The sequence below is a fragment of the Lindgomyces ingoldianus genome (genome assembly GCF_010093535.1).
Source record: "Lindgomyces ingoldianus strain ATCC 200398 unplaced genomic scaffold BDR25scaffold_35, whole genome shotgun sequence".
NCBI lineage: Eukaryota > Fungi > Ascomycota > Dothideomycetes > Pleosporales > Lindgomycetaceae > Lindgomyces > Lindgomyces ingoldianus.
Window position 1 is genome coordinate 761947 of NW_022985196.1, and position 25277 is coordinate 787223.

The following is a 25277-nucleotide window of genomic DNA, read 5'->3' on the forward strand; positions in this document are numbered from 1 at the left end:
TTTGCAGTTGAAAAGTATCGTAAAAGCATGGTCTGTCTCCTACCGATGCCAAAGAAATGATATCTTTTGGTTGTGACTGAACCATTCCACACCATGGCCGAAGAGACAGGCTGGGTTGACCGGAGAAACCTGGCGTTGAATAAGAGAGGGAGCCGGCTGGTCATTATTTTGACTGTGTTCATGTTCTTCGATTTCGTCTTCATTGCTATTCGACTGTATTCGCGGAGGATAAAGAAGAGGGCTCTGGATCTTAGTGACTATTCTATCCTCATTGGATTTGTGAGTCCATCACTACAATTATTTGGCTACAGAATTGACAATATAGGCCCTACTTATCGGCATCTATGCCCTTGAAATCGTGCAGGTCGTCCAGTGCGGCCTAGGGCTAGAGTATGCCTGGGTCAGCGCAAACTTAGGCGTCGATAACATTAGCCGGCTTTTGAAGAATGCCTTTGCGGCCAACACGCTGTGGAATCTTTGTACCATGGCCATAAAGGTCCACACCTGTTCGATCTTTCCTTCCACCACCCGCTTGCTGATCAGTATAGATCTCCATCTTGCACCTTTATCTCACCATATTCAACTCCGTCACAGCCATGAGACGCATCTGCTGGGCCCTGGTTGTTGTTGTTGTTCTTGGTCATTTGGGCACAATCCTCGAATCCCTCTTGATCTGCAAGCCGTTGTCGTATATATGGAATTTTGTCTACCCAACTGCGAAAGGAAAATGCACCGGAGGGAAGCTAGCAAGCTTCATTCCTGGACTGATAAGCTTGACATTGGACATTATTGTTTTCGTGTAAGCTTCGCCCATCTCTTGGTACTACTTGGATTTTATAGTATGGCATACTCATCAGAAATTAGGCTTCCCCTGCCGGTCCTTTGGAGCCTCAGGATGCCGACCTCGAAGAAGATAGCCACAAGTTCGGTCTTTGGAATCGCACTTGGGTAAGTCACGCCACGCCCATTGCATCCCTCCCTGGCGTTTGCGTGTCTAACATCGGCCGTGTGTATATAGAATCGTCATCGTCTCAGCTGTACGCCTAAGCTTTGTATATACCAACTCGACAGACTACACCAAGGAGAGTATCAAGTACTCGATATGCGGGGCCATTGAACCGATGGTAGCAATCCTCGTCAGCTGCACGCCCATGCTACAACCCGTCGTTCAGCACCTCTCAGGCGGGAAAGTGGCTCTGTGGGCGACCAAGCGCAGTGCAGGTGGATCGGGTCCTGCAGGCAGCGGCAACGTGTCCTGGCCCCATGCCAGCCAGAAGAGCTACATCAGCAGCAGCAAGAGTCCGGGAGTAAAAGGCGGCTTTGAGAGGATGGGCGAGGAGGACGGAGACTATCCGCTTATTGATCGACCTGGCGTGAAGAGGAGTGGAATGCAAACGCCGGAGAGGACTTATTTTGAGAGTGAGAGTGAGCTGGAAGATGGCAGGATTATGGTAACGAGGGACGTGGTGATTGATAATAGACCAAAGAGCCGGGATGAAAGGAACTGGCTGAAAGACTTGTGAAACGCATCGGATGAAATGAGAAACAGGTGCTCGTCGAGGTCATGGGCATGGTTATGCAATGGAAATGAATACTGCTAAGTCGAAGGGCTTAGGAAGGTGCCTCGAGATAGTTTTATACCCTGTGCGCGAAAATGAATGATGATTTCTTGTTTGGCAAATGGAGACGTTCAACAAGGAGCGGAGGGACCTCGATATACACAAGAAGTTGCACGTAGTCTAGCACGTGATTATGACGTGACTTCGTGTTTCGAGTTAGTGGAGACTTCGGGACGCAGATTAGCGCGGTCGTGCCCCCACGAACAAAACTTTGAAACATCCACAGGAAAGTACCGTTGGCTATCACTCTCCCCTCGACTCGCGACTATGAGCACGTATGATGACCCTCTCCTCATGGACAGCGGCGATGGTAAGGTCCTTCCCGCTTACCTCACGCGCCACGTCAACCTCGGCCTCGAAAACGACGACATCTCAGCCCTCATCAGCTCAATCGAGCTGAGCCAGGTGACGCGCAACTCGCAGCCTTCGCCACTTCCTCATCTTCCGGCTGAGATACTGCTTCGCGTGCTCGAACATGTTCCGGTGGATTATATCTTGGAATTCCGGGCCGTGTGCCGCGGGTTCCGCGATTACATCGACACAAGGGTCATGTACTCGTACCTCCTGAGGTCAGAATTACTTGGCTGGATCGGGTGCAGAGGGGAGCGCGAGCTCGACCCGCCCTGGGAAAAGCGATACACCCATTATGTGCCTGCGCGTTTCGAACGGTTGGATGTGGATGTGGATGGGAATGGCAAGCAGCCAGGCGCAAGGTGGAACGCTAGCTATGCCATCTTTCGTATCGAGAAAGGCTCCCTCAATGGTCCTGATCCATGGCCACAAAACACCACCTTCGTTAGGCTGTTTAGGACGCTTCTTGACCCGCAAACACCGCCACTCACCGTGGTACACCATTACGGTCGCCTGCGATGGTGTGTTAAAGTGGACAGTCATATCCTCGACTGCGCCTTTATAGAACCCTGGGAATCATGTGAAAGCTTACAAGTCGATTTCAAGGAGCAAACGGTTCGGGTCTTGTGGAAGGACATGATCCAACAGCTCGTACGGGAGGAAGCCGCTATTCGCAAGAAGATGGAGGTGACACAATCGTCCCCATACACCTTTGGTCACGAAGAAGATTGTCTCCGAGCTATACGACGACGACGCCTACGACTTCGCCTGCCCAAAGAACCTACTGTCCCTGAACACCGCAAAATCGTCTGGGCTCTCCGCCACCTCCAGCCTCTCTTCGGAAAAACCCCCTGCGCAAAGCTGAGCTATCCTTGGGGCGAAGTTGAGAATGTTGAAGACGGTGCGTCCGCCATTCTAATGCTCCTACGCAAAGAAGCCGCCACTGGCGACAAAGAGCTACAACATCTACGCCAGCTTGCAAGTGATAGAGCAGCCATGCTCGCACAGCGCGATCATATTGAGAAACTTGTTGAGAACTGGCATATCAATATTTTCGATCGTGAGGTGTTCTTCGGCACCGATTTAGCGGAGAAAGAAGGTGCAAATCCTGTAGCCTGGTCGGATCGGATGCGGGCGTTAGTAGAGCAACGAGTGCGGAGGTGGAAGAGCCAAGAAAAACTCATCGACAAGATGATTGAGTTGATGGAGACTTTGACGGCAGTCATGGAGGTCCCGGAGGATGCGTTTGATAATATCCACAGCCAATACTAACGACAAATTTATAGGCCTCGAGCTTGCCGGGAGATGTCGTTAGATAACCATTTCTTTGAGGGAAAGTTGTGAAGGTGTGTGGAGCTTTGGGGTTTTAGCTCTACCCTCTTCAATACCCATTTTGAAAGCCTATAATCACGGAACAAATAGATTCTAGGAGGCATAAAACCCTGCCACACGTACTCTCCAAGGCCTGGGTTTTAACCAACACCGCAATAGTACTAAATCTCGACCGAGTTTCACTGCCAGCATTCTTTCACGATTCCAGCACAGGACGGCGGAGAGTGGACGACTCGGATTTAAGACTCCGTCCAAACAGTACCAAACGACTCCAGATCCGAGATTCCGCGCCATGGGATTGCCAGAATGCGGGGTTGCACGTGCATTTACTCCTCATGCTCATCGGGGAAGCTCGGCAACGACATTTAGTTTGCCTCTTCTAGCTAGTGGCATGTGTCTCGCGCTTCGTGTGGAGCACGATTCTCCACACCCATGGTCGATTTCCTTCTAAGATTCACTCGACGTCCGGATATGGACAACCGCGTACAGTTGTTAAGGCGTTCTGGTTTCTGTAAGCCTTGCGCTAGCCAGACTCAGTTCCGGTCGTGTGGCCTATATCTTACCATGTCTTCTTCTTCGATTCAATTTCTGCTCCAACAAGTCATCAGTTGTGAACTTCCTCCCATACGGCAGTTTCTTCCAGCGTAACCCTTCTTCTATCATGGCGCCCGCCACTCGTCGCCCTGTTCGTGTCGCCGGAGCTTCAGGAGGGTTCTCAGACCGCGTCCGTGCTATCGCCTCTCTCGCTAAGAATGAAGAAGTCGACGTTATTGTAGGAGACTGGCTTTCCGAACTTACTATGACCATCCACGGCACCGGAAAAATTAAGAACATGGAACAGATGATGCAAGCACGCACTCTCGAGGAGAAACTCGACTACGCCATGTTCGCTGAGAACTTTCTCGACTGCTTCCTGCCCGCCGTTCCAGACTTGGCTGGGAAGGGAATCAAGCTTGCGGTGAATGCCGGGGCTTCGGATACGGAGATTCTTGCTCAACTTGTTGATAAGAAAGTTAAGGAGATGGGTTTCAACTTGAGGGTAGCGTGGATTGAGGGTGATGATGTTACCGGGGCCGTAAAAGGCATGTTGAACAAGGGTGAAGGCTTCCGGAGTCTGATGCACAATAAGTCTGTCGAGGAGTGGGGACTAGAGCCAGTGTGTGCGCAGTGCTACCTTGGTGGTATGGGTATCGCGAAGGCCCTGGCTGAGGGTGCTGATGTTGTAATCTGCGGTCGTGTGTCGGACGCTTCTCCTATCATTGGTGCTGCTGCGTAAGTTCCTTTTCGAATGTTGCCTGGTGTATGCAGCTGATTTTGATAGATGGTGGCACGAATGGACGAACGACATGTTCGACGAGCTTGCCGGTTCTCTAATCATCGGTGTGTTGATCTCTCCCTCCCCCAACCGCCGTACTAATCCTCTTAGGCCATCTCTTGGAATGCTCCGCCTACGTTTCCGGCGGCTACAGCGCCGATTTCCGCCAACTCATGGAAAAAGGCAAGCACATCAACCTAGGTTTCCCCATCTGCGCCATCGACCACAAGGGCGAGGGCATCATGTACAAGGAGAAAAACACTGGTGGACAAATGACAGTCAGCAGCGTAACCTCGCAGCTCCTTTACGAGATCCAAGGTCCTCAGTACTACAATTGCGACGTTACCGCCCAAATCGAGAACATCAAATTCGAACAAGTGGGCGAAGACCAAGTCAAAGTTTCCGGCGTCAAGGGCCTACCACCCCCTCCAACAACCAAAGTCGGGTTAACAGGATTCGCAGGCTGGCAAGCCGAGTACCATGTCTACCTCTGCGGTCTGCACATTGAAGAAAAGTGTAAATGGACCGAAGAACAAGTCAAATACGAGCTCGGCGAGGAAACCCTCAAGAAATTTACAACCCTCAAATTTATGCAAAACGGCACTTCACCAATCGATGCACGCAACCAGGACCTCGCTACCGTAGACTTCCGCATCTTCGCACAATCGACGGATCGGGAGCTTCTCAACATGCGGAATCCGCAGGGGTTCTTCCGTGTCAGTATGGTAACGTTTTTGCAGTCTTGCCCTGGTGCGAGCTTGGGAAATGATATGCGACAGGCGGAGGGGAAGCCCTACTATGAGTACCACCCTTCGCTGCTGCCACAGTCTGCTCTCCAGCAGCGAGTACACTGCCTCTGGGACGCCGAAGGAGCCAAGGACGGGAAGAAAGTTATTGATATACCTCTTGCCCCTGAATTCCGCACCTACGACCGCCAACAACCCTCCTACGAAACCACAAACCCCGTCCCGCTCGATAGCTTTGGTCCTACAGTTCGTCTACCCCTAGGCTCCATCGTGCTGGGTCGATCTGGAGATAAGTGCTCAGATTGCAATGTTGGCTTCTTCGTGCGTTACGACGATGAGTGGGAGTGGCTGCGGTCTCTCATGACTATTGACAAGGTGAAGGAGTTGCTAGGGCCAGAGGAGTATAAGGGGAAGCCGATTGATCGCTTCGAGATGCCAAATATTAGGGCCGTGCACTTCTTGTTACACGATCATTTAGATCGCGGGTACGACGCGTGCAGCACGTATGATACGTTGGGGAAGAACTGCTGCGAGTATTTGAGAGCCAAGACGGTGGACATCCCGATCCAATTTGTGAAGAGGGGGGTTTTGTAGGTGGATGATGTGATGGGATTGTGCACCGGACAGGAGAGGAAAAGGAAACTACTAGTCAATCTGCCGTTATAGCGTTTTCGTTTCGAATATCATAATTTCCCCCTCTCATTCTTACAAGTAAATGACGCGCTGTGGCACTTATGAAGGATTCTACGGTGCATTGAATTCCCTTTCCCTCTTTCACTAGTCGTTATAGAGAAGTCACATGAAGGTGCGCCGACCTAGTCTTTCCAAACAGATAAATTGAACCAATTCACCGCTAACCACAGAATTACGCAGGCCATTAAATTTAGTTTCTCAATTCATGACCAGCTGATCTGGGTGCTATGGTCTTTGTCTAGCGTCAACAAACTCGAAACAACAAAGGTCCTGGGTTTATACTGGCGACTTTCTCCTCTTTGAAAAGCTCCGCAGACACATTCTTCCAGCCGAGAACTGTCTCTGGCATAGAGCCCCAGCTTTAGCCCCAATCTTGCTTTAAAATTTTAGATAAGGTCGGCTTGCATTCTCGGGAATAATTTATCGACCTTCCGAAAACAGCTTAGCGTATAATTGCGCACGGTGAATGTCGACTTCAGATCAGTTACCTTCCCTCAGTTCTCCGCTCATGACCTACTGTATCACCCAATCACGGCCTCCACCAAACCTTCGGTACGCCTCTTGCCTTTAGGGATATATGGGTACAAGGGTACACAGAATTCTTGCTTGCGGAAATGTGTTGTTGGTAATACACCCATCTTGTGCTTCAGATAACAGTCGATGATCGTAATAGGGCTTGAGATGCGTTCACCAGCAAATATGTCATAAGGGGTTTGCTTAACTTGTGTGATGCCACTTCAGAAGATACACCTTTGCCACCTCACAACGATCAACATTATGTTAGAGAAAATCAAAAGAATCTGGTGCAAAGGGGATTCGATTCAATGAACACATAACGCCAAAAATATAGAAATAATTGTAGAACTCCACTTCCTTAGTTATCTTCGTATAGTCTCAGTCCCCATCTCATACTCCTTGTCGCCTTCTTACTTAGACTTATTAACGAATTCTTCACGTCCGCAACAAAATTTCCATTCGTCCACGCTTGACTCGCATCCCACATCATGACGCCGCCAAAGCTACTATACTTCGCACTATATTGAATGACGGGCTGCAACTGGCTCGGAGTTAAGTAACCTCTGCCAGCTCCTGTATTCGCGGGAACACCTAAGAGCACCTTGACTGCGGGGTTCTTAGAAGCGGATTGTGCCCAATCGTCCCACTGGTTGAAATTAAAGTTCCACTGGTCAGAGGCTCCAGGCACGTAAGATGAGGCTCCGCAGCCGTTGTTGTAGAACTGGACGTTAAGAAAGTCGAGGCTAACGTTGTCGATGATGTCTTTGTTGTACCAATCTGGGAATGGGCATTGAGGGGCAGCGCTGAGGTAGTACTTCTTATTCGTAGCACTGTTCATGTGGGATCGAAGTTGATTTGCAAATGTTGCCTGCATTGACGAGGGAATTAGCGGATTTCATAATTTAAGTAGGCGTGAAGGATATATACCATGTTGGAGACGTTGGCTTCGAAGTCGAAGTCAAAGCCGTCGACAATGGCTGAGCTAAATGGTCGTAAGGCGTTTGAACCAGATTGAACAGGTCCGAACATCGCCCAAATCTTGTCTGCGGAATCGGTAGCGGCTTGTGAGGTGGAGAAGCCGCCTTCGTTGTATGAGTCTCCTCCAATCGACAACAGGATTGTCTTACCCTGTGACTGACAAGCGGGAATGTCAGACCTGGCTGAATCAGTCCGAGTTAAGAAGAATGGTAAACGGGGGAGATTTACGCAATTTCTGGACAGTTAAAGGTTTCTGTTCCAGGAAAGAGGCTGCATTTATCACCCTGATTAGCGAAGTTCATGACCGGCTGGCCGCCGGCACCGTTGAATCGCAATAAGAAGGAAAGTATGATGATCTACAGAAACATGCTCAGTAATGTAGCAGGATCGAGTTACTAAAAGTGCGCACATTGATGTTGGCGTCTGAGTCTTCATATTAGCTGACGCACTGGATTGAAGGTGACAGAAACCAACCGCTGCAATAATTCGAGAGACGCGATTGGGTGCTCTGTTGACCGGCCGAGTTCTGGCCCCAGTATATCGCAACATTCGACTTGCTGTTTAGATTGAATCCCGCAGAGACAAGGTCAGCGGCCGCAAGGAGTAAAAGAATGGTAGGCAGCAGGCACATGTAAGCTAACATGATTGGATTATGTTGACTGTTGGGAAGCTGTAGTTTGTTAAGTGAACCGGCATAAGATACATGAAAACCAGAAGCGAAAGATTCAACGAACTACATAACAGGTTGGACTTCGAACGTGGATCTGAGTAACATGCACGCGAGCGGTCTTTTTATAGTTGTGGTTTGAGTCTTGCTGTCAAATCTCCGTCAATGAGCTTGTAGCATCATATGAAGGGGTTGAGTTTGGCAGGGAATAGAGGTGGGTTACAACACTGGAGCCCAGTTCGAAGCAAACGTTACATATTGATATATGAGAGAATGGCACGGTTTAATGGAGTTACAGGAGCAGCCATGTCTCAAAAAACAGAGGGCTATGATACCTGAGAATGCATGCGAAAGTGGAATGTCGCTAGAGGTCTACTATTAAAAGAAAGACAAGAAACGATACTCGGCCTGGCCTGCTGTAAATGGCTGCTTCTGTTACAACTTGAGAGCCAACTTTCCATGTGCTGCAGATGAACTTGGAAATGGAGAGGGCTGGGTGCAGTTGCCTGGATTATGTCATATTTGCGACTGGCCTATACAATGAAGTGATGGCGTTCAAAAGCAAAGTAAGGAAGAGGGAACCCTGATGGGGCACAGGGGGTTGTTTTTGCGATCATTTGGCGATTGTGGGTTGACATGAAGCTGAGCCGGGATCTAGGCGGTACCTTCCTGTTCGAGCACCTAGTCGTACGGCGCACATCCTAGTTAACCGAAAGTGCGTGAACGGGAATGACAGGGCTAAATTCAAGGATAGGACGACCTCCTGACTAGGTTGGAACGGAAATTTGAGCAGGTACTGAGGAAAAGGTTGAGTTACATCTATCCCTGAAAGCGGTATCTAGTGCATCTTGCCAACAGACATGTGAAATGGAGCTCACCGTCTCCTCTGCGGCGTTGGCCAAGCGAGAGCATAAGTTCGCAGACTTTACACCCTGCCGTCATGAAACATACTATCGTGCACAAGATTACAGCGAAAGGATGCAAGGAGGTTAGTGAGAGTGGAGAGCGCTTAGGAGACGGCAGAACAGGAAACTTTTCAATAGAAGCCCCGGTGTTTGGCTGCCGACCATAAGATATCCTTCTTGCACACCCACCTGAGAAGGGCCTATCTACAGAGCACACGCTATTATCCCGGCAATTGGCCCTGCTCTAGATGCGAAAATATACCCCACCATGCCCACCTCACGTCGGTGACAACCACAAATATTGACAGTATCGATTAATCCATTAAACTTCTGATAAAGAGTTGCAGTATGTACGTTTGTGCTCCCGTCATTCCATGTGCTCGTCGTACATTCCTTTCCGAACCTGTACTCTCCTACTTTGGAGTAGACTTTACACCTTGGCCTACGCCCTCTGTTTGATGAGATCCGCTCCCTGCTCAGCCGTCAGCAAATATTTACCCAAAAGTAGCTCCATGCAATCTTACCTTCTCAGCAATAGCATATGTAAGCTGCGTGCTATGACACGACGGTAGTAGCGGAATAATTGAAGCATCTATAACACTTAACCCTTTGATGCCATACACCAAAAGGTCCGGACCAACAACACCTCCCATGTTTTGCGGCAACATCGAGCACGTTGACGTTGGATGAGCAAAGCTCGAAGCCAGGAGTGAAGATTTCATTAGGTCCACGATTTGGGCGTCAGTAAGATTTGCCGGGTTGCTTGGGAGAGGTGCTTGATAGACAAGGCCGAGACTTTGCATTCCAGGAGTGCTGAGATATTGGATGAGATATCTGAAGGCAGCGACTGCCATGTCCATGTCAAGAGGATTCGTCATCGTGCGGTAGTCGATGAGAGGCTGCGAATTAAATGGATCGGTCGTGTTTAGCATGACAGTGCCTCGGCTGAGGGGTTTCTGGACGCTCATGGCCTGGAAAGGACCGCTGGCGAAGGGAGTCTCGAATGCGGGCGATGAGTCATGAGCAAAATGCTTTAACAAGATGCTGAGCTGGGCGCTGAATCCTTTGATGAGTTCCGGAGTGTACGACGATGGAAGATACTGGGCCGGGCTCTGAGCTTTCGCAGCGTTAATCAGAGCTGTAACGTCATCGACCACGGAAGAAATGGGCATGAAGGCGGCATTATTTCCGAGAGCCAGAGTGTAAGGGCCCCCATGATTTTGTGTGTAATTTTGCCAAGTCTCCGCGTTGTAAGTGGCATTCGCTCGCCAGTAGTCTGGGTTTGGAATTGGCTGGTTGTTTACTAGAAAAAGCGTGAGATATGCTGTAGAGAGGAGGGGAGGGACTTACAAGCAAAGAACACAAAAAAGTTTGGCTGATCTTGGAAGTTTTGGCCCACGCCAGGGAAGTCGAGCACAACCTTGATTTTCGCCTTGTTCAGGACCGCTTTTGGTCCAACGCCACTACGCTGCAAGAGCCATGCGGAACCGAAGGTACCAGCGGAGAGGATTACTTCTTTATTTGCATAAATAGTCTTTGTCATGCCATCCTTGCTCTTGACGAAAACTCCTTTGGCTGTCAACGGCCCACTATCGCTAAAGACAAGCTTCTGGACATTGGTGTTGTAAAGAAGGGCGTAATTGGAACGCGTCTTAATCGGGTCGTAGTACGCAGTCCGGGCGTAAGACCGGGTTTCACTCACGGGATCGAGGGTGTTAGGGACCCATAGAACGCCAGATTTCGAGCCCGACGCACCCTCCCTAATGAATGGAAGATCCATGTCTTTCCAGGCTTCAAGGCATGTTTCTAGACGACGAGTTAGTCATAACTGAGTTGGAAGCAATGTTTGTAAAGAAGCAAGAATCAGTCAATAACAGACAAAGATCCTAGCACATACTCTGAAATGGCCACTGAAAGGGAGGATAGCTGGCTTGGACAGGACCAGTACCGTAATAGCTCGCATCAAAGGTATAGCCGTACGAAGAGATTGACTGTGCCGAGGGGGTAGTGAACTTGGTTGCTTTCTTGAAGTATGGCAGAAGGCCTGCCCAATCCCAGCCTGTGTTACCGAGCGTAGCCCAAGCATCGCTGCTCACTAGTCAGCAACATGAATTCCAGCATGAGTGCGAATCACGAGACATACAGGTCAGCCTTGGATGGTCTATCCATGAACATTCCATTCACGCTGGAGCTTCCTCCGACAACGTTGCCAGCATATCCCTTGTCAGTCCGGCCATTCAGCTTTGTTTGGGGAATGGACGTGAAATTCCACATATAACGCGAATTCTGAGATAGCGTCGAAGTGGCATTCGGAAGAAGCAAGTCAATGGTATCGCCAAGCTCTCCGTTTTCGATGACAAGGACCTTCTCTGCGATAGCCAAATATTAGCCGCCGTGGCACGGGAGGGGAGAAACAGTGCCTACTCTTGGCATCCTCGGTCAGGCGATTAGCAACGGTCAAGCCCGCTGTGCCCCCTCCGATGATGATGTAGTCGTAGGTACTGCTCACATCAGCTAACGCTCTCTTGATTTGCGCCGGTCGCGCAGCCGAGGGGAGCGAGTGTCCGACGGTGGCCAAGCCGGCCACGACGGTGAGGATAAGCAATTGGGCAACCATTGTGAAAAGCTAAGGAGATCGAAGCGTCCAAAAGCCCTTCTCCATTGCTCTATTTCAATAATCTCGCGGTACCTGGGGGGCTCCTGGGGATCCTTGGGCTGGCGGAAAGCCTTGAATCGTGCACTGCTCATGCCGGGCTCAACGGGAGCGAGATGCAACTGCCGTCAGGCCCTGAGTGCAGCGTTACCCGCCAACAACCCACGTCCCTTGCAAGATGCCCGTTTCGAGCTTGAAAGGCCGACAGCCATGAGGCGCAGAACACGAAGCGGGGGGGCTTGGAGCAGGGGCGGACACGGGCGGAGCCACCAATCCGGCCCGCGCGTTCGGTTGCGGGGACGGCGGAAGCTTCGAAACGCGACATTAGGGGCCGAACTGGTGGGCCTGGCGCGCCTCTCGATGTGCTACCTTTTGAAAGAACATGCAAGAAACCGCAACAAGTAAAGACACCTCACGCCTTGCGACGCCGCACAATACTCCATTCACCCTCGCTTCACAGCGTCAGCGGTGTGCTGCTGTCAGTTGAAATATGTCGAACGACCAGGCTCTGTCTCGCAACCATTATTTGCGCTTGCGCTTCAGTGGCGTGAAATGCAAGACCTCGTATTGAATAAGCGCCGAAATGAGGGCATCCCGGCGGAATTGAAACGCTGCAGGAACGTGGCCATATCTTAATCAAGAGCCCATCTCAATTCAAGTGCGGCACAGCAAGCCAATACGGAACAAAGGGTCGGTGAGGGGTTTGTGGCGTGTACAACTCTAGGAACATCCCTTATGCTCTCCCTCCACTCTATTTAGCTTCTGAAATTGTAACCAAAAGTTGTCCCTCAAGGACACAATATGATTTAAATCAGATCTTCATGCCCGTCAATCTCTTCTCAAATGTCTTGCAGGATCCATCTTCAACCGACCCACTTCCAACCACCCCAGACCAAGCCAGCCTTCTTTGGCAGAACATGATCTGCTTTAGCGCGCCATCGGATTTGGGTCCTCGGTCCCGCAGGCGATATTGGATGGGATTAGCGTGTCCTGACTCTCACCGGAGGCTGGTCCAGATGAAGAACCATCACCCTCGTCGTTCGAGCTGATGAGCTGGGGAGAAATATTGATGGCTTCGTCCGAGTCAGGTCGTATGTGGAGAAAGTGCTCTTTCAGCTAGCTTCAAGGCATTCTCCTTGTCCCGTCGGCATCCGCCACTGATGACATTGAAGTAGGCGAGGGTTCTTCTTAGAATTAGGTGAGAAGATCAAGGCACCTCCAGATATGTTGAAGCTATTGGATGATGCGAGAGGTTCTCTAACGTGACCTCCGAGGAAGCTGAAGCTTCTACAACCGGGATAAAGAATTGCAATTATTTTGAACACTTGGAGTATTTCCTGGCTTCTCACCTGGCTGCAGTTTAATGCGGGGATGCTCAAGAAAAAACACCTAAATTGATGCCACTCATGGCTCCTACAACTCCAAGCCACGCTCATGGCTAATATCCCGTCTCTTTTCGCTACCAAACATTCTCGACCTTTTGGATTATAATTGGTGATGAGGTCGCCGCTACTACTCTGTCATTCTGAGGAGAAGAAGTGTCTCTTGATTCCAAGTGTGCTTGGCGCAGGACCAGTAGGATCAATGCTACACACTCAAAAGCTCATATCAAGGAACCACACAATATCTCCTTCCACTGCACTTCCCGTTCTCTCCAACTTGCCACGCTGGGGCCCGTCGACGATATACGACTTTGTTGCAAAATATGTGTTTTCGAGCTCTTTCAGAAGAATACACATGGAGCGACTTGACGGAAAGGTGTTTTCCAATTGTCTTAGTGAGGCTGCTGCTCTCGAAAGATATGTACTAGTACGGTGGAGAGGCGTGAGTCATTACAGACTCATCCGTTTTGTTGGGGTTGCAACAGATGGTTAGATTGTGGAGGGTGCACAGGAGCCCACAGCGTCAGCCCTTACAGTGTAAATGCTAGGCGAACAAGCGGGCTGCTTGTACAAACATGAGGAGGACCACCTCCATGGCAGCAGGAAATACCTCTAGCAGTCGGACAAGTACCCCATAGATATCAAATTCCAAGAATCAGGTGTTGACGCAGTACAAAAGGGCTTTCGACAGAGGCATCATCCTTCCGTCCCATTTTAAAACCACTCTAAATTTCCACTACCGTACACAATGGTCTGTCCTAGGTGCACCTCTGCTGATACTCTTGAACAAAATTAGAGATCTCCCCCCTAGCATCCGAAGTTAAAGCTCTGCATCCCAGACTCCCGGATACATGCCCCTAAAACTCGAGTCCATCGCAGCCCAGTCTAAAGAACCCACATCAACATCTATTGGAGCCTGTCCGAGTGCGTTAGGATATTCTCCCGGCCTAATTGCTCCGTACCCGCCTTGCCCTCCGGAGCCTATGCTGGCTATCGGTATCGACATCGGAAAGTTGTCAATGCCTATACCCATAACGTGGGGATGGTGTGTGTCCGGCGTTTGTGCATTTTGGGCTATTTGCGCCACTCTCTGTCTGATGGATGACACAATCCTTGGTGGCATTAACGGCTCTCCTAATTGACTGAGGGCTGCTTCGCGAGCGCCCCAGCCCTGGAGGACAATTTTGGTGAAAATTTTGAAGAGAGGGCTTTCGCTATCTTTGCATAGAAAACCGAACCGAGCCTCGTAGTTGTCACTCATAACCTCCCAAGCCTGTTCAGCATGCTCACTGCCAGGTCGCCTTTTCAGGTCTTGAATAATTTGAATGTATGCAGGAAATGGGAAGTAGAGATGCGCTAGCCAGAGGAATCGTTTGATAAGGGGTGAGGTCCTGAACTGCGTATCGCACTCGAGCATGCGAAGCGCATGGGAAATGGCCGCGTCGCACTGCGCATCCGTCTGTTGGACAGATGAGTTTGAATATCTCGAATGGTGTTCCAGGAGGCGGCATTTAGCAAGGTATGCTCGTGTCCACCAGATCGCTATGAAGTGGAGTGGATTCTCTGGGTCACAGAATTTGAGATATTTGTCCTCAATCGTCTTCTCGAGAGTAGTCAACTCATCAGCTTCTTGGATGAGACCATTCAGAGCAGTCTTAAAAATGGGTTTCAGAGCCGGGCTGGTAAAGGCAAGGTGGAACATTGTGTGGCGGACAAACTCCCCAAGCTCGCTGCGCACAACAGCAAAGAGTGCATCGGTGGACTTCTCCTGAACCGCCGGTAGCACTTTCATCTCTGGTCGGAGGTCAGAATCATTCACGTTGAGAGGAATCCTGCAGTCCCAGGTGGGAGCTAGCGTTGCGGTTTTGTGGTCGGCCATCTCGCTAATCCGAGTGTCGAAGAGTACGAGAGACCACCAAAGTCTTCGGCGTAGTTCAGCCTCGAGAGCGGTGCATTTAGCTAAGGCAGACTCGCTATGAATACCCATACGTTGCGCAATGCGAATCGCAACGCCAAGCATGGCGGAGAGAGATTGAGGAACTGTACTAGGTCTAACCGAGACCTAAAATTATTAGAAAGAATAAACATAACCACCTAATAGGCTTACTAAGTAGAGATAAAATGCGGTCAAGCAGTCGCGATCACTAGATCGTAAAAAGCCGCAGTTCAGTAGAGCTTGCTGACAGCTGAACTGAAACTGTATCAAAAGGTCGTCCTTTGACGAACCAAAGATGGCCTGGCAGTCGTCCACAGCAAGGCTAAGAATGGCCATGCAGTAGATACTAAACATAAGCGCCTCTAGGGTGGGCTTGATATTTGTCACGTTGCTAGCAGCTTCTATGATGTGTCCTTGCAGGCTGGGAGTATGTGTGACCTTGAGCAGCGGGTTGACGTTGTCCAGGTAAATTTGCCAAAGCCTGAAAATCTGGACTGGTGAAGGGTGTAAAGTAGAGAGATCGACGTTTTTAATACGGGAACCAAATAAAAGGTGGTCATTTTCTCCAAATAACTGGACCCATCCCTTCTTAACCACCACCTCAAGCACCTCATCGTGTGAAGAATCGCTGTCACTGCCGGAGGCTTGGACCTATTTTAGTTGTTAGTAGAGCTCGAATAGCATGTGACGTAGTCGTACTCCTAAATTTAGGGCGTGCCAGAAGCTCCTAACAGAATTAATCATCTTCAGATATGTTCTTCGGGGGAGCGTACTTGGCCTCATATACTCGTTCAGGCTTGGCAGCTGTTGAATGAAACGACCAATCCGCCCCCGAAGCCTCTGGTTGCTCGCCGTCTGATTCATCACCGCCCTGCGTGTTGGTAGATTTCTTCTCCTCAGCCGGATCCTTGTGAAGCGGTTCGAATTTTACATTGTTTTGATGGAGTAAGTCCTCGTACTTGCGAAGACGTTCCAGCAGCTCTCGCTCCGGAAGCCGGCGTCTTCGCCGGCCTCGTGGGGCCAGTGTCGCCGGCACACACTGCGCATGAGAAGTGTTGCAATTTGCGCAAGGAAATCTGCGATCACACTTGATCTTACGCTGCTGGCAGCGTACACACGCTAGCACCCGCTGTGGCTTCGAAGGTTGCGAGGACGAAAAAGGTGTCGACTGAGATATGTCTGAGGTACGCGCCTCCCACTCTGACGTGGGCAGCACTGTCGACATACTTGCAGCACTAGGGTCGCGGTGACAACCTTTGACGCCAAAATATGCGTGCCTAGGAAATTCTGGAAACTTAGTGGTTAAGAGAAATTAAAAAAAGGAACGGGGAACCGAACATCACTTCTTTAACGAGGGTGGTGCGGAATCTGTTGGGGCAGGAAATTAGTGTAATGTCTTGGCATCTATTTAGAGCATTAATCTATTAACGTACACCACAGGCAAGTTGCTTACACACCTAAGTTGCTTACTTTTACTAAAACTATACTAAACTACTCTTTCTACACTAATATATTTCTAATAACACTACTTAAACATGTTAAAAGAATATTAAATATAGCTTGTTGTAAGGCCGGATGTCCTAGAACAGGCTAGTATAGCCTCCCCTAACCTGTTTGGAGGTCACATGACCTGTGCTTTGTATATAAGCATAGATCTTAACAAGTAAGGCTTAGCAGTAATTTATCTCTCTTATAATACACTTTTATCTTTCTCTAAAAGCTTGCTCTTAGTGCTGTAACGATCCTCATGAATCGTTCCATCTCGAGTCGCCCGGAACCTCCGGAAGGCCCTCGTATCGGCCCCGACCTCGACCTGGCCCCGACTCTGCCCTGCCCCCTGCTGTACCCCTATTCCTTCATGTATTTAGTCGCACCTTGCCCCTGTAGCTAGCTTAGTAGTTTTCTAATATCCTTTTATACAAGGCTTATAACGTACCTAACAGGTTAGCCGGCCACACAGGTTGGCTAGCCACTTTTGCTAAGCCCCTACCACACTCTACCTATCTACATAATTGTAAGGCCGGATGTCCCAGAACGGGCCAGTATGGCCTCACCTGACCTGTTTGGAGGTCGTATGACCTGTGCTTTGTATATAAGCATAAATCCTAACAAGCGAAGCTTAGCAGCGATTTGTCTCTCTTATAATACACTTCTATCTTTCTCTAAAAGCTTACTCTTAGTGCTATTTGTGCTACTTACTATCCTATTTTTACATTTAAATTGCTCTATAAGCTAGCATACTGCTTAAAGGCAACATTCCTACATAATAGTGTTAAAGCAAAACGCTAGAGGAGAAGTAGATGCAACTAGTGCTTAAAGACTACTTAAAAAGCTAGCTAAGACTGCTGCTTCTAGTAATACTTAACTAAAGTTAATACTAATGTAGAGAGAAATAAAGCAAGAGATAAGTAAAAGGGATAATAAAATTTCTTATAGATTAGGCTTATTAAGCTATCTAGAAGGCGTTTAGGGCCTAGAAGGGGTTAGAAGGGCCAGTGCAGGACTAAACAACGCACAGTTTACCCCTGTAAATTAGGCTTTAGCAGAAGCCCACGCCTAGCTGCAAGAGCAGCAGGAAGCGTAAGAACTAGCTAGAATAATAGAAATCTATTATTAATTTAAAGTAAGTAATATAAGCGCACTTAATAAGTTACTAACTAAGGTATTAAATATTATTATACTAAAACTTACTTAAGACTAAGTAAACTTACTGCGTTTTAAACTGCTGCACTAATATAAAAAAAGAATAGAGCAGACTATAACTAGTAGTGTAGAGATAATAAGGACTATTACTAAAAAAGTTTATTAAGCTTTACTTAGAAATTACAAAAGATCTCTTTTAGCCTATAATACATTAATAAGACACTATAATTACTATAAAAGATATACTATACTTATTTAAAGCTTATTAACCTAGTATAGTTACTAACATAGTGTTACAATCCTTACTCTAGGGAAATGGTATTTTCCAGAGTACAACAGCCTATATGGATATTAGTGGAGAAGGGATGAGAACTTAGCTGGATCAGGTGTACAGTCTGTCGAGCAGAGTAAGGGATAGTCGGATTTTAGGAGGCAGGCTGTGGTTTGTCCCTATAGCTGTATAGGTAGCTAGGTTTTACTAGTTAGGTAGATAAGAGTTAGAGGTATATATATTATAAGATATATAAGGCAGCTTAATCTTCTTTAGAAAGGATTTAAGCTTTTTAGTTTATTATAAAGAATAAACTAAACATTAATTATAACCTTCTAGCTATAGTTAAGATTAAGACTATATACATAATAGTTGCATGCTTGCATGCTTGTATGCTGTTTTCCTTTATAGCCTATAAGCGCGTAAGCCTGCAATACCTTATTAAATAGCGCATTCTGCTAAGCATTTATCTATAAGATAGCGCTATTTCTCTTTTATTTAGTTATAAGGTCTGCTAATTGCAGGGTTAACTATCTCCTATCTACTATGCTTAGGGCTGTGTGTAATAGTAAGCTAAGTTATTACAGTCTATTTGTTAGCTGTAACACATAGGCTTTCCTTCTAGTTAGCGTCCTTACTGTTATGTTTTTTCTGTTGTAAGCGTTAGGTTTTCTTCTTAGCTAGTGCGTAAAAAGAAGAAATTCTTAGCGCGTCTGTAGTTCTTTATAGCTTATTAGGAGAGAGTGTAGAAGCAACTTAATCTTCTAGCAGATTAAAGGGCAAAATATCTAGAAAAAGACCTCTCCTCTTTAGATAAGCTTAAAGCGCTTAAGGCAGAGGCAGCTAGTCTTCCTCCGCCTTAGCTAGTGTTAAAGGGGTGTGGTCTTCCCACATTGCAGCTAACTAATGTAATAGTAGTTTTAGCTAGTAAAAATGTCTTTTAGTTGCAGGAACTTTTGCCTAGATAGTTTAATTTAGAAGGCGTAAGTAATATTCCTGCAGCGCCTTCTAGGTGTTCTGCAGGTTTGTAACAGGTTCCTAGGTATTTTTATAGGTTAAGTATTCTACTTACTTTACTAAGTAATAATTTCCTTTCTTATCTAAAATCTTTTTAACTTTATATTTAAGTTCTTTTTTATTCTATCTTTAAGTTACTAATAGAATACTTTTAGGTGCTAGTTCTAGTTTAGAAATGTAGAACTATAGGAAGATTTTTATATCTTTTAGTAATTTAAGCTTATATGCTTTTAGGCAGGTTTAGATAACTTTATAAGGCCCTATTTATTTTTTAGCTAGCTTTTATGCTTATTAAGGGTTTTTAAAGTTTATAGTATCTAAATATACATAATTATAGGGATGTATTTCTAGCGCTAGCTGTTAGTGTTAATTTATAAATGCTTCTATAGCTTTAGCTGTAAGCTAGGCTTTCTTACCTAATTTTTAATATATTTTTAACAGTTATATTGTCTAGCTTAAGGCCTCTAGTAGATTTGTTAGCTAGGTTCTAGAAAGCTTATATTTATAAAAGTAGCTAAAATTTGCTTTATACAGAGTTATTTTAGTTAAGGTAGACTATGTAGTGTTAATAGCTAACTAGGCTATTAGCAACTATTCTAGCTAGTCTATTTATTTGTATAAAATGTATTTTTATAAATACTTTTTTATTTCTATGTTTATTTATTCTGTTTGTTTATCTGTCTAAGAGTAATAGGCTATAAAGAGTTTATAGGTTATTTTAAAGTATTAGATTACAGTTATTTAATATTTACTAGTAAAAAGTTTATCTTTATATAAAATAATAATCTGCAGGCATCTATAAGTTATAAAAAAAATTTTTTTTATTTTAAACATAAATTCTTTTACTGTTATGTTTTTTTCTATTACTTATATAAAAACAAACTTTATAGTTTTATTAACTATTACTGTAATTATGTTGCAAAGCCTTTCTATACTAGGTTTACAGAATAGTAGTAGTCTTGTTATAAAGTCTATTGTTATTATAGTCTAAGGCTATTTAAGTGCTGTAATTAGTTAAAGTTATTTATATAGTTTATATCTTTAAGGATTGTTCTTGTTGCATAGGTTACACTCCTGTAGTACTTTAGTGTATAAGTGTTTTAGTTATAAAATGTTTTTAAAAATTACTTCTTTTATTTTTTTTTAAAGTAATCCTATTCTAGGGTGCCTAAATATTAGAGCCTTATAATACTTTTTAATAAAGTTTTTTTATCTATATTTAGTAATTATAAGGGAACAGATTAATCTTTTTAGTTCTAGTCTATTATATATTAGACCTTAGTTAGTTTCTTTAAAGATTACAAACTTTTTTATGTTTTTTTCTAATTTATTAAAATAGTTAAAACATTTACTAAGAACATCTACTTATTAATTACTACTTCTAAGGATGTGCTTAATAATAAAGTTAAACTATACTAACTTTATTACTTATTATACATGCATTAAAAAGAGCTTTTTTATTATTAGAAAAGTTACTAGGTTAGCATAGTTAGTATAAATAATAAATTATTATTTAAGTTTTTATAATTTAACTTCTTAATTTCTATAAGTGTTAACTATAGCTTTAAGCTTTTTATCTAGTATAGTATATTTTTGTTCTACAGGGGCAAACTTTGCTAAATAATATGCTACTAGGTGCTAATAGCTATTCTTTTACTTTTATAAAAGGGCTACTCCTTTAGCTTATTTTAAGGCGTTAGTGTGTACTTTAGTTTTAAAAGTTAGGTTATATATTTAAAGGACTAGGTAGCTAGTAATAATTTTTTTTAATTTTTTAAAAAATTAATCTATTTTAGTTATCTACTAGAACTTATGTAACGCTTTTTCTTTTATTATAGCGTCTATAAGTAGGAGCGCTATTTTAGAGTAGTCTTTAATTATTTTTTATACATAGCCTGTTAGTCTAAGGAATTCTCTAATTTCTATAACAGACTTAGGTATAAGCTACTTAAGTACTTTAGTTATTTTTTTTAGGTCTATTTTTATTTAGTCTTAGTTTATAATAAATCTTAAATACTTAGTTTTTTATACATTAAATTTACATTTTTTTAGCTAAAGGTGTAGACTATATTATCTAAGGCGTTCTAGTATAAGTTTTACCTTAGATATGTAATTATCTTAGCTTTCTTTAGTATACACTAGTATGTTATTAAGGTATATAAGTATAAATATATTAAGGTATAAATTTAAGGCTGTGTTAATAACTTTTTAAAAAGTTATAAGTGTGTTAGTAAGTCTAAAAGGCATAATAAGTAGTTTATATAACTTTTTAAAGGTCCTAAAGGCAGTTATCTATTTATGTCCTTATTTAATTTTTATTTTATTAAATCTATCTTAGACATTAAACTTAGTAAAATGTTTAGTTTCTTTTAGTTAGTTTATAATATTTTAGATTATTAGAAAGAGGTACTAATCTCTTATAGTATTATTATTTAGAGTTTAATAGTCCTAGTATACTCTTACTTTACTGTTTTTCTTTTTTGTAAAGACTACTACTAACGCTACTAGGCTGTTGCTTTTTTAGATATGTTCTTATAATAGCATCCTATTTACATATTTCTATAGTGCGTCTTTCTAGGCTTTAGTTAATAGTTAGAGTTTATAAGCTTTTAGCTAAAGTTCTAGTTTAAGATTAATAGCGTAATTCTATAGTTAGTGCAGGGGTAGTTTTTCTAGGTCTTTTAAAGTTCTAAACATGTCTTTATACTTCTTATATTTTTCTAGTAAGCTTTTAGTTTTGTAGGTAATCTTATAAATCCTTATCTAGTTAAGGTTTTATTTTTTTTAGAATTCTTTAAAGAATATCTTCTTTAGTTTCTTTTTTATTAAACAGACTACCTAAGCCTTTAGTTCTTAGTAAAGGAACTTTTTTAGTTTTCCTTTTTTAAGGAAATATCTGCTTTCTTTTTTTACTTGCTAGTAAAAGGTGCATAAATTATTATAGTAGGCTAACTATGTTATTCTAGCGTAGTCTTGTTTTATTACTAGAGTTATAGTTTACTAGTTAATTATTAAGTTGTGTTTATAAAGCTAATTATATTTAAGTATTACTTAGTATTTTCTTTTTAGTAGTAAGATGTTAAAAGATACTTAGTTACTAGTTCCTTTAGTGTCTATAATAAGTTTATAAGTTTTAAGTTATATCTATTTTACTTTATATTTAATTAATAAGGCATCTACTAGGGTTACTTTAAAAAGTTTTTTTTTACTTCTAAAAGGTATTTATTTTTAGTTAACTTACATAGAGTTAATTACTGTAAAGGTGCAACTACTGTTTATTAGTGTAAGGCCTATTTATTCTTATTCTAGGCAGAAAAGGGTTATTTTTATAGTTAGGCTCCTGCCTAGTCTTTGTTTTACAGTAATAAGAGTATAGAGTTTATAGGGAGCTTCTAGATAGTCTATACTGTTGTTTTTTTCTACCTTAAAAGCCTCTTCCTAGTAGCTTTTAATTTAGTTAGATTATATTTTATATTTTTAATAACCTTATATTATACATTCTGCTATAGTGCAGTGTTAGTTTTCTATTTTATAGTAATATAGTATTTAGTTGTTTTATTAATAGGCTTTTTACTAAAAGTAGTAGAATATGTAGTCTGCTTAGTTTTTACATTTTATCTAAAGTTTCTGTTTATGCTTAGTTCTAGTGTTGCAGTAGGCGCACTAAGGCATTTTATAAGTTAATGCTATTCTAGGGAGCGTGTTGTTTATAAGCTTACTTGCCTAAATTCTATATAGCTACTAGCTAGCTCTGTGTTTAGTTAGCTAGTGTTTTAGGCAGTATTTGTTAACACATAGATACTAGTTATAAGGGCAATTTCTAAGGTTATTCTAGACTAGTATTAGCTAAACCTGCGTCTATCTTAGGTACTCTTTTATTTATACTATTTATAAAGGGTAGCTTTAATATGTGCATTAAAACTTATTATGTCTTTAGCTTCTACATAAAATATAGTATCTATTTTATTAGTAAATTTCTAGGTCTTTTTATGTAATAGCTAGTGCTAAAGGGGGTGTATTAGCTTTTTAGTTATAAGGTTTTAGAGTTATTAAAAAAGTGCTTTACTAATTAAAACTTTTTTCTTTATTTAAAATTTTCTAGAATATTTTTTATTATTTCTTATTATTTAGCACAGCATAGTAAGTCCTAGTAATTTCCTTAATTATGCTGTAAGTATTTACATTATTATTAATATATACTTTATACATTATTTTTTTTTACAGTTTTATAGGTTATAAGTGTTACTACACTTCTAGCAGTTGCTATAGTTAAATTAGTATTATAGTTCTTAGGCAGAAATTCTAGTTATTAGTTGTTCTAAAGAGAATAATTTTTTCTTTTCTTTTATGTTTACAACATACGTTGTTGCTTACATGTAGCCCTACTATTCTTTATAAATAGCTGCCTGTTCTAGTGCCTTAAATATGTTATTATTATTCTAAACTTTAACCCTCTAGTATTTTATTAAGCATTTATTAGATTTGTAATTGCCTCTGCATTACTAGCAGAGGTTCTTATTTAGTCTGTCTAGAATTTTAGGTCTTGTTAGACCCTACTTTATATGTATTGCTTTTATAGTTAGTTTTTTATCTTTATTCTTCTAGTTACTAGAGTCTAGGCACTCTTTTCTATAGTGTCCTACTTTTCTATAGTTAAGGCACACTCTTTTCTTAAGCTATTTTTGTTATTTAGTACTTAGTAGCAGCCTTTTACCTATTTAGAACTTGCTTTTTTTTTTAGTTAAGCCCTATGTATGTCTAGCATAGCTAAGATTTATTAGTTTACTGTTAAATTATTAAGTCTTTTTCTTTCTCTAGAATACTTCTAGTTTCTAGGGCGTTATGCTAGGGCGTTTTTCTTAAAGATGTTCTTAATGCTAATTATTATACATAGTTGCCCTTTTTACATATTTTTTAAATTCTTCTAGTTTACTGTAATGCATAAATTTGTCTTTAATTACATTAGATAGTCTATTATAGAACATTCTTCTAACAGCTACTTTATTAGTCTATCTGCTAATAGCTAATTATTTGCAGAAGCGTACTGCATATAATTAAACAGTGCTTTTTCCTTATTATAAGGTGTTTATTTTATTAACTGCCTTTTTTTTTTAGTTAGCTTAACTATAAATTATTATAAGGGCTTATTTAAAGGCATGTATGCTTTAAAAGATTTCTTAAGTGTAAATAAAAAAAAATTTTTTAGTTACTTTATGTTTTATCTAATTATCTGCGTGTAGTTAGAACTATATAGCTAAGGGTCCTTCTAGGTAGAGTTTTATTTATAAGATTATTTCCTTATCTGTCTAAAAAGCGCCCTTATTATACTATATATATAAGTAGCATTAAGTAAAGAATAGCTTAAAGTCCTTAGCTATGCTGTTAAATAATTTAGGTAAAGCTAAGCATAGTAATTTTTTTAACTTAATGCTAGTTTTTTTTTAGCAGTGTTACAAAGCTTAGCAACTTCTAAATAAAGGGTGTAAAGTTATTAGATGTAAAGTTATTATTAAAGCTAGGTTCTAAGTGCTTTAATTTTTTAATAAAGATATTATATTTATTAACTATGTTCTTTCTTATTCCTAGACAGGGTTTTACTAGTGCTAGCTACGCTAGCTCCTGTTATGCTAATATTAAGGGAGGTGTAAAGTGCTATACTTTTAGAGAAGTAGTAATTAATGTTATAATCTTTACTTTAAGGAAATAGTATTTTCTAGAGTACAACAGCCTATATAGATATTAGTAGAGAAGGGATAAGAACTTAGCTAGATTAGGTGTACAGTCTGTTAAGTAGAGTAAGAGATAGTTAGATTTTAGAAAGTAGGCTATAGTTTGTCTCTATAGCTGTATAGGTAGCTAGGTTTTACTAGTTAGGTAGATAAGAGTTAGAGGTATATATGTTGCAAGATATACAAGGCAGCTTAATTCTCTTTAGAAAGAATTTAAGCTTCTTAGTCTATTATAAAAAATAAACTAAACATTAATTATAACCTCTTAGCTATAGTTAGGATTAAGACTATATACATAATAGTTGCATGCTTACATGCTTACATGCTGTTTTCCTTTATAGCCTATAAGCGCGTAAGCCTGCAATACCTTATTAGATAGCGCATTCTGCTAAGCATTTATCTATAAGATAGCGCTATTCCTCTTCTGTTTAGTTATAAGGTCCGCTGATCGCGGGGTTAACTATCTCCTATCTACTGTGCTTAGGGCTGTGTGTAATAGCGAGCTGAGTCATTACAGTCTGTTT

The 25277-nt window shown here is 42.7% G+C and overlaps 7 protein-coding genes across 7 annotated transcripts; 4 read left to right on the top strand and 3 right to left on the bottom strand.

The window, feature by feature from the left end:
- Positions 1 to 93: 93 nt before the first annotated feature.
- Positions 94 to 3242, top strand: BDR25DRAFT_317988 (uncharacterized protein; the record flags this gene model as incomplete). Its single annotated transcript, XM_033691715.1, has 6 exons — positions 94 to 279; positions 326 to 496; positions 549 to 799; positions 841 to 948; positions 1019 to 1425; positions 1846 to 3242. The coding sequence occupies 6 exons, from the start codon at positions 94 to 96 to the stop codon at positions 3240 to 3242; spliced, it is 2520 nt and encodes an 839-aa protein (XP_033543045.1).
- Positions 3243 to 3963: 721 nt separating this feature from the next.
- On the top strand, positions 3964 to 5957 carry BDR25DRAFT_317989 (DUF1446-domain-containing protein; the record flags this gene model as incomplete). The annotated part of the gene is made up of 3 exons (XM_033691716.1): positions 3964 to 4574; positions 4624 to 4682; positions 4729 to 5957. The coding sequence occupies 3 exons, from the start codon at positions 3964 to 3966 to the stop codon at positions 5955 to 5957; spliced, it is 1899 nt and encodes a 632-aa protein (XP_033543046.1).
- Positions 5958 to 6930: 973 nt separating this feature from the next.
- On the bottom strand, positions 6931 to 8181 carry BDR25DRAFT_336702 (glycoside hydrolase family 18 protein; the record flags this gene model as incomplete). The annotated part of the gene is made up of 5 exons (XM_033693128.1): positions 6931 to 7440; positions 7500 to 7728; positions 7779 to 7906; positions 7960 to 7973; positions 8025 to 8181. 5 exons carry the CDS (start codon positions 8179 to 8181, stop codon positions 6931 to 6933), a joined length of 1038 nt encoding a protein of 345 aa, XP_033543047.1.
- A 1034-nt stretch (positions 8182 to 9215) lies between these two features.
- BDR25DRAFT_269404 (choline dehydrogenase-like protein) lies at positions 9216 to 11815 on the bottom strand. The gene is made up of 6 exons (XM_033687160.1): positions 11547 to 11815; positions 11266 to 11491; positions 11020 to 11210; positions 10473 to 10928; positions 9647 to 10425; positions 9216 to 9594 (listed from the first exon to the last, which is right to left on the bottom strand). Exons 1-6 carry the CDS (start codon positions 11737 to 11739, stop codon positions 9565 to 9567), a joined length of 1875 nt encoding a protein of 624 aa, XP_033543048.1. The 5' UTR covers positions 11740 to 11815; the 3' UTR covers positions 9216 to 9564.
- Positions 11816 to 12327: 512 nt separating this feature from the next.
- Positions 12328 to 12936, top strand: BDR25DRAFT_359982 (uncharacterized protein; the record flags this gene model as incomplete). The annotated part of the gene is made up of 4 exons (XM_033696177.1): positions 12328 to 12396; positions 12435 to 12469; positions 12500 to 12760; positions 12798 to 12936. 4 exons carry the CDS (start codon positions 12328 to 12330, stop codon positions 12934 to 12936), a joined length of 504 nt encoding a protein of 167 aa, XP_033543049.1.
- A 336-nt stretch (positions 12937 to 13272) lies between these two features.
- On the top strand, positions 13273 to 13953 carry BDR25DRAFT_359984 (uncharacterized protein; the record flags this gene model as incomplete). The annotated part of the gene is made up of 5 exons (XM_033696178.1): positions 13273 to 13552; positions 13605 to 13679; positions 13738 to 13775; positions 13811 to 13863; positions 13920 to 13953. 5 exons carry the CDS (start codon positions 13273 to 13275, stop codon positions 13951 to 13953), a joined length of 480 nt encoding a protein of 159 aa, XP_033543050.1.
- BDR25DRAFT_269406 (uncharacterized protein) lies at positions 13807 to 16408 on the bottom strand. Its single transcript, XM_033687161.1, has 4 exons — positions 15867 to 16408; positions 15793 to 15820; positions 15265 to 15744; positions 13807 to 15219 (listed from the first exon to the last, which is right to left on the bottom strand). The coding sequence occupies exons 1-4, from the start codon at positions 16316 to 16318 to the stop codon at positions 13978 to 13980; spliced, it is 2202 nt and encodes a 733-aa protein (XP_033543051.1). The 5' UTR covers positions 16319 to 16408; the 3' UTR covers positions 13807 to 13977.
- Positions 16409 to 25277: the final 8869 nt, after the last annotated feature.

Coding starts and splice junctions, on each gene's coding strand:
- BDR25DRAFT_269404 (XM_033687160.1), bottom strand. CDS start 11,739: ATGGTTGCCCAATTGCTTATCCTCACCGTCGTGGCCGGCTTGGCCACC. Junction 11,492..11,546: donor CCTGACCGAGGATGCCAAGA/GTAGGCACTGTT, acceptor TGGCTATCGCAG/AGAAGGTCCTTGTCATCGAA. Junction 11,211..11,265: donor AGACCATCCAAGGCTGACCT/GTATGTCTCGTG, acceptor ACTAGTGAGCAG/CGATGCTTGGGCTACGCTCG.
- BDR25DRAFT_269406 (XM_033687161.1), bottom strand. CDS start 16,318: ATGTCGACAGTGCTGCCCACGTCAGAGTGGGAGGCGCGTACCTCAGAC. Junction 15,745..15,792: donor GGCACGCCCTAAATTTAGGA/GTACGACTACGT, acceptor CAACTAAAATAG/GTCCAAGCCTCCGGCAGTGA. Junction 15,220..15,264: donor CCGCATTTTATCTCTACTTA/GTAAGCCTATTA, acceptor TAATAATTTTAG/GTCTCGGTTAGACCTAGTAC.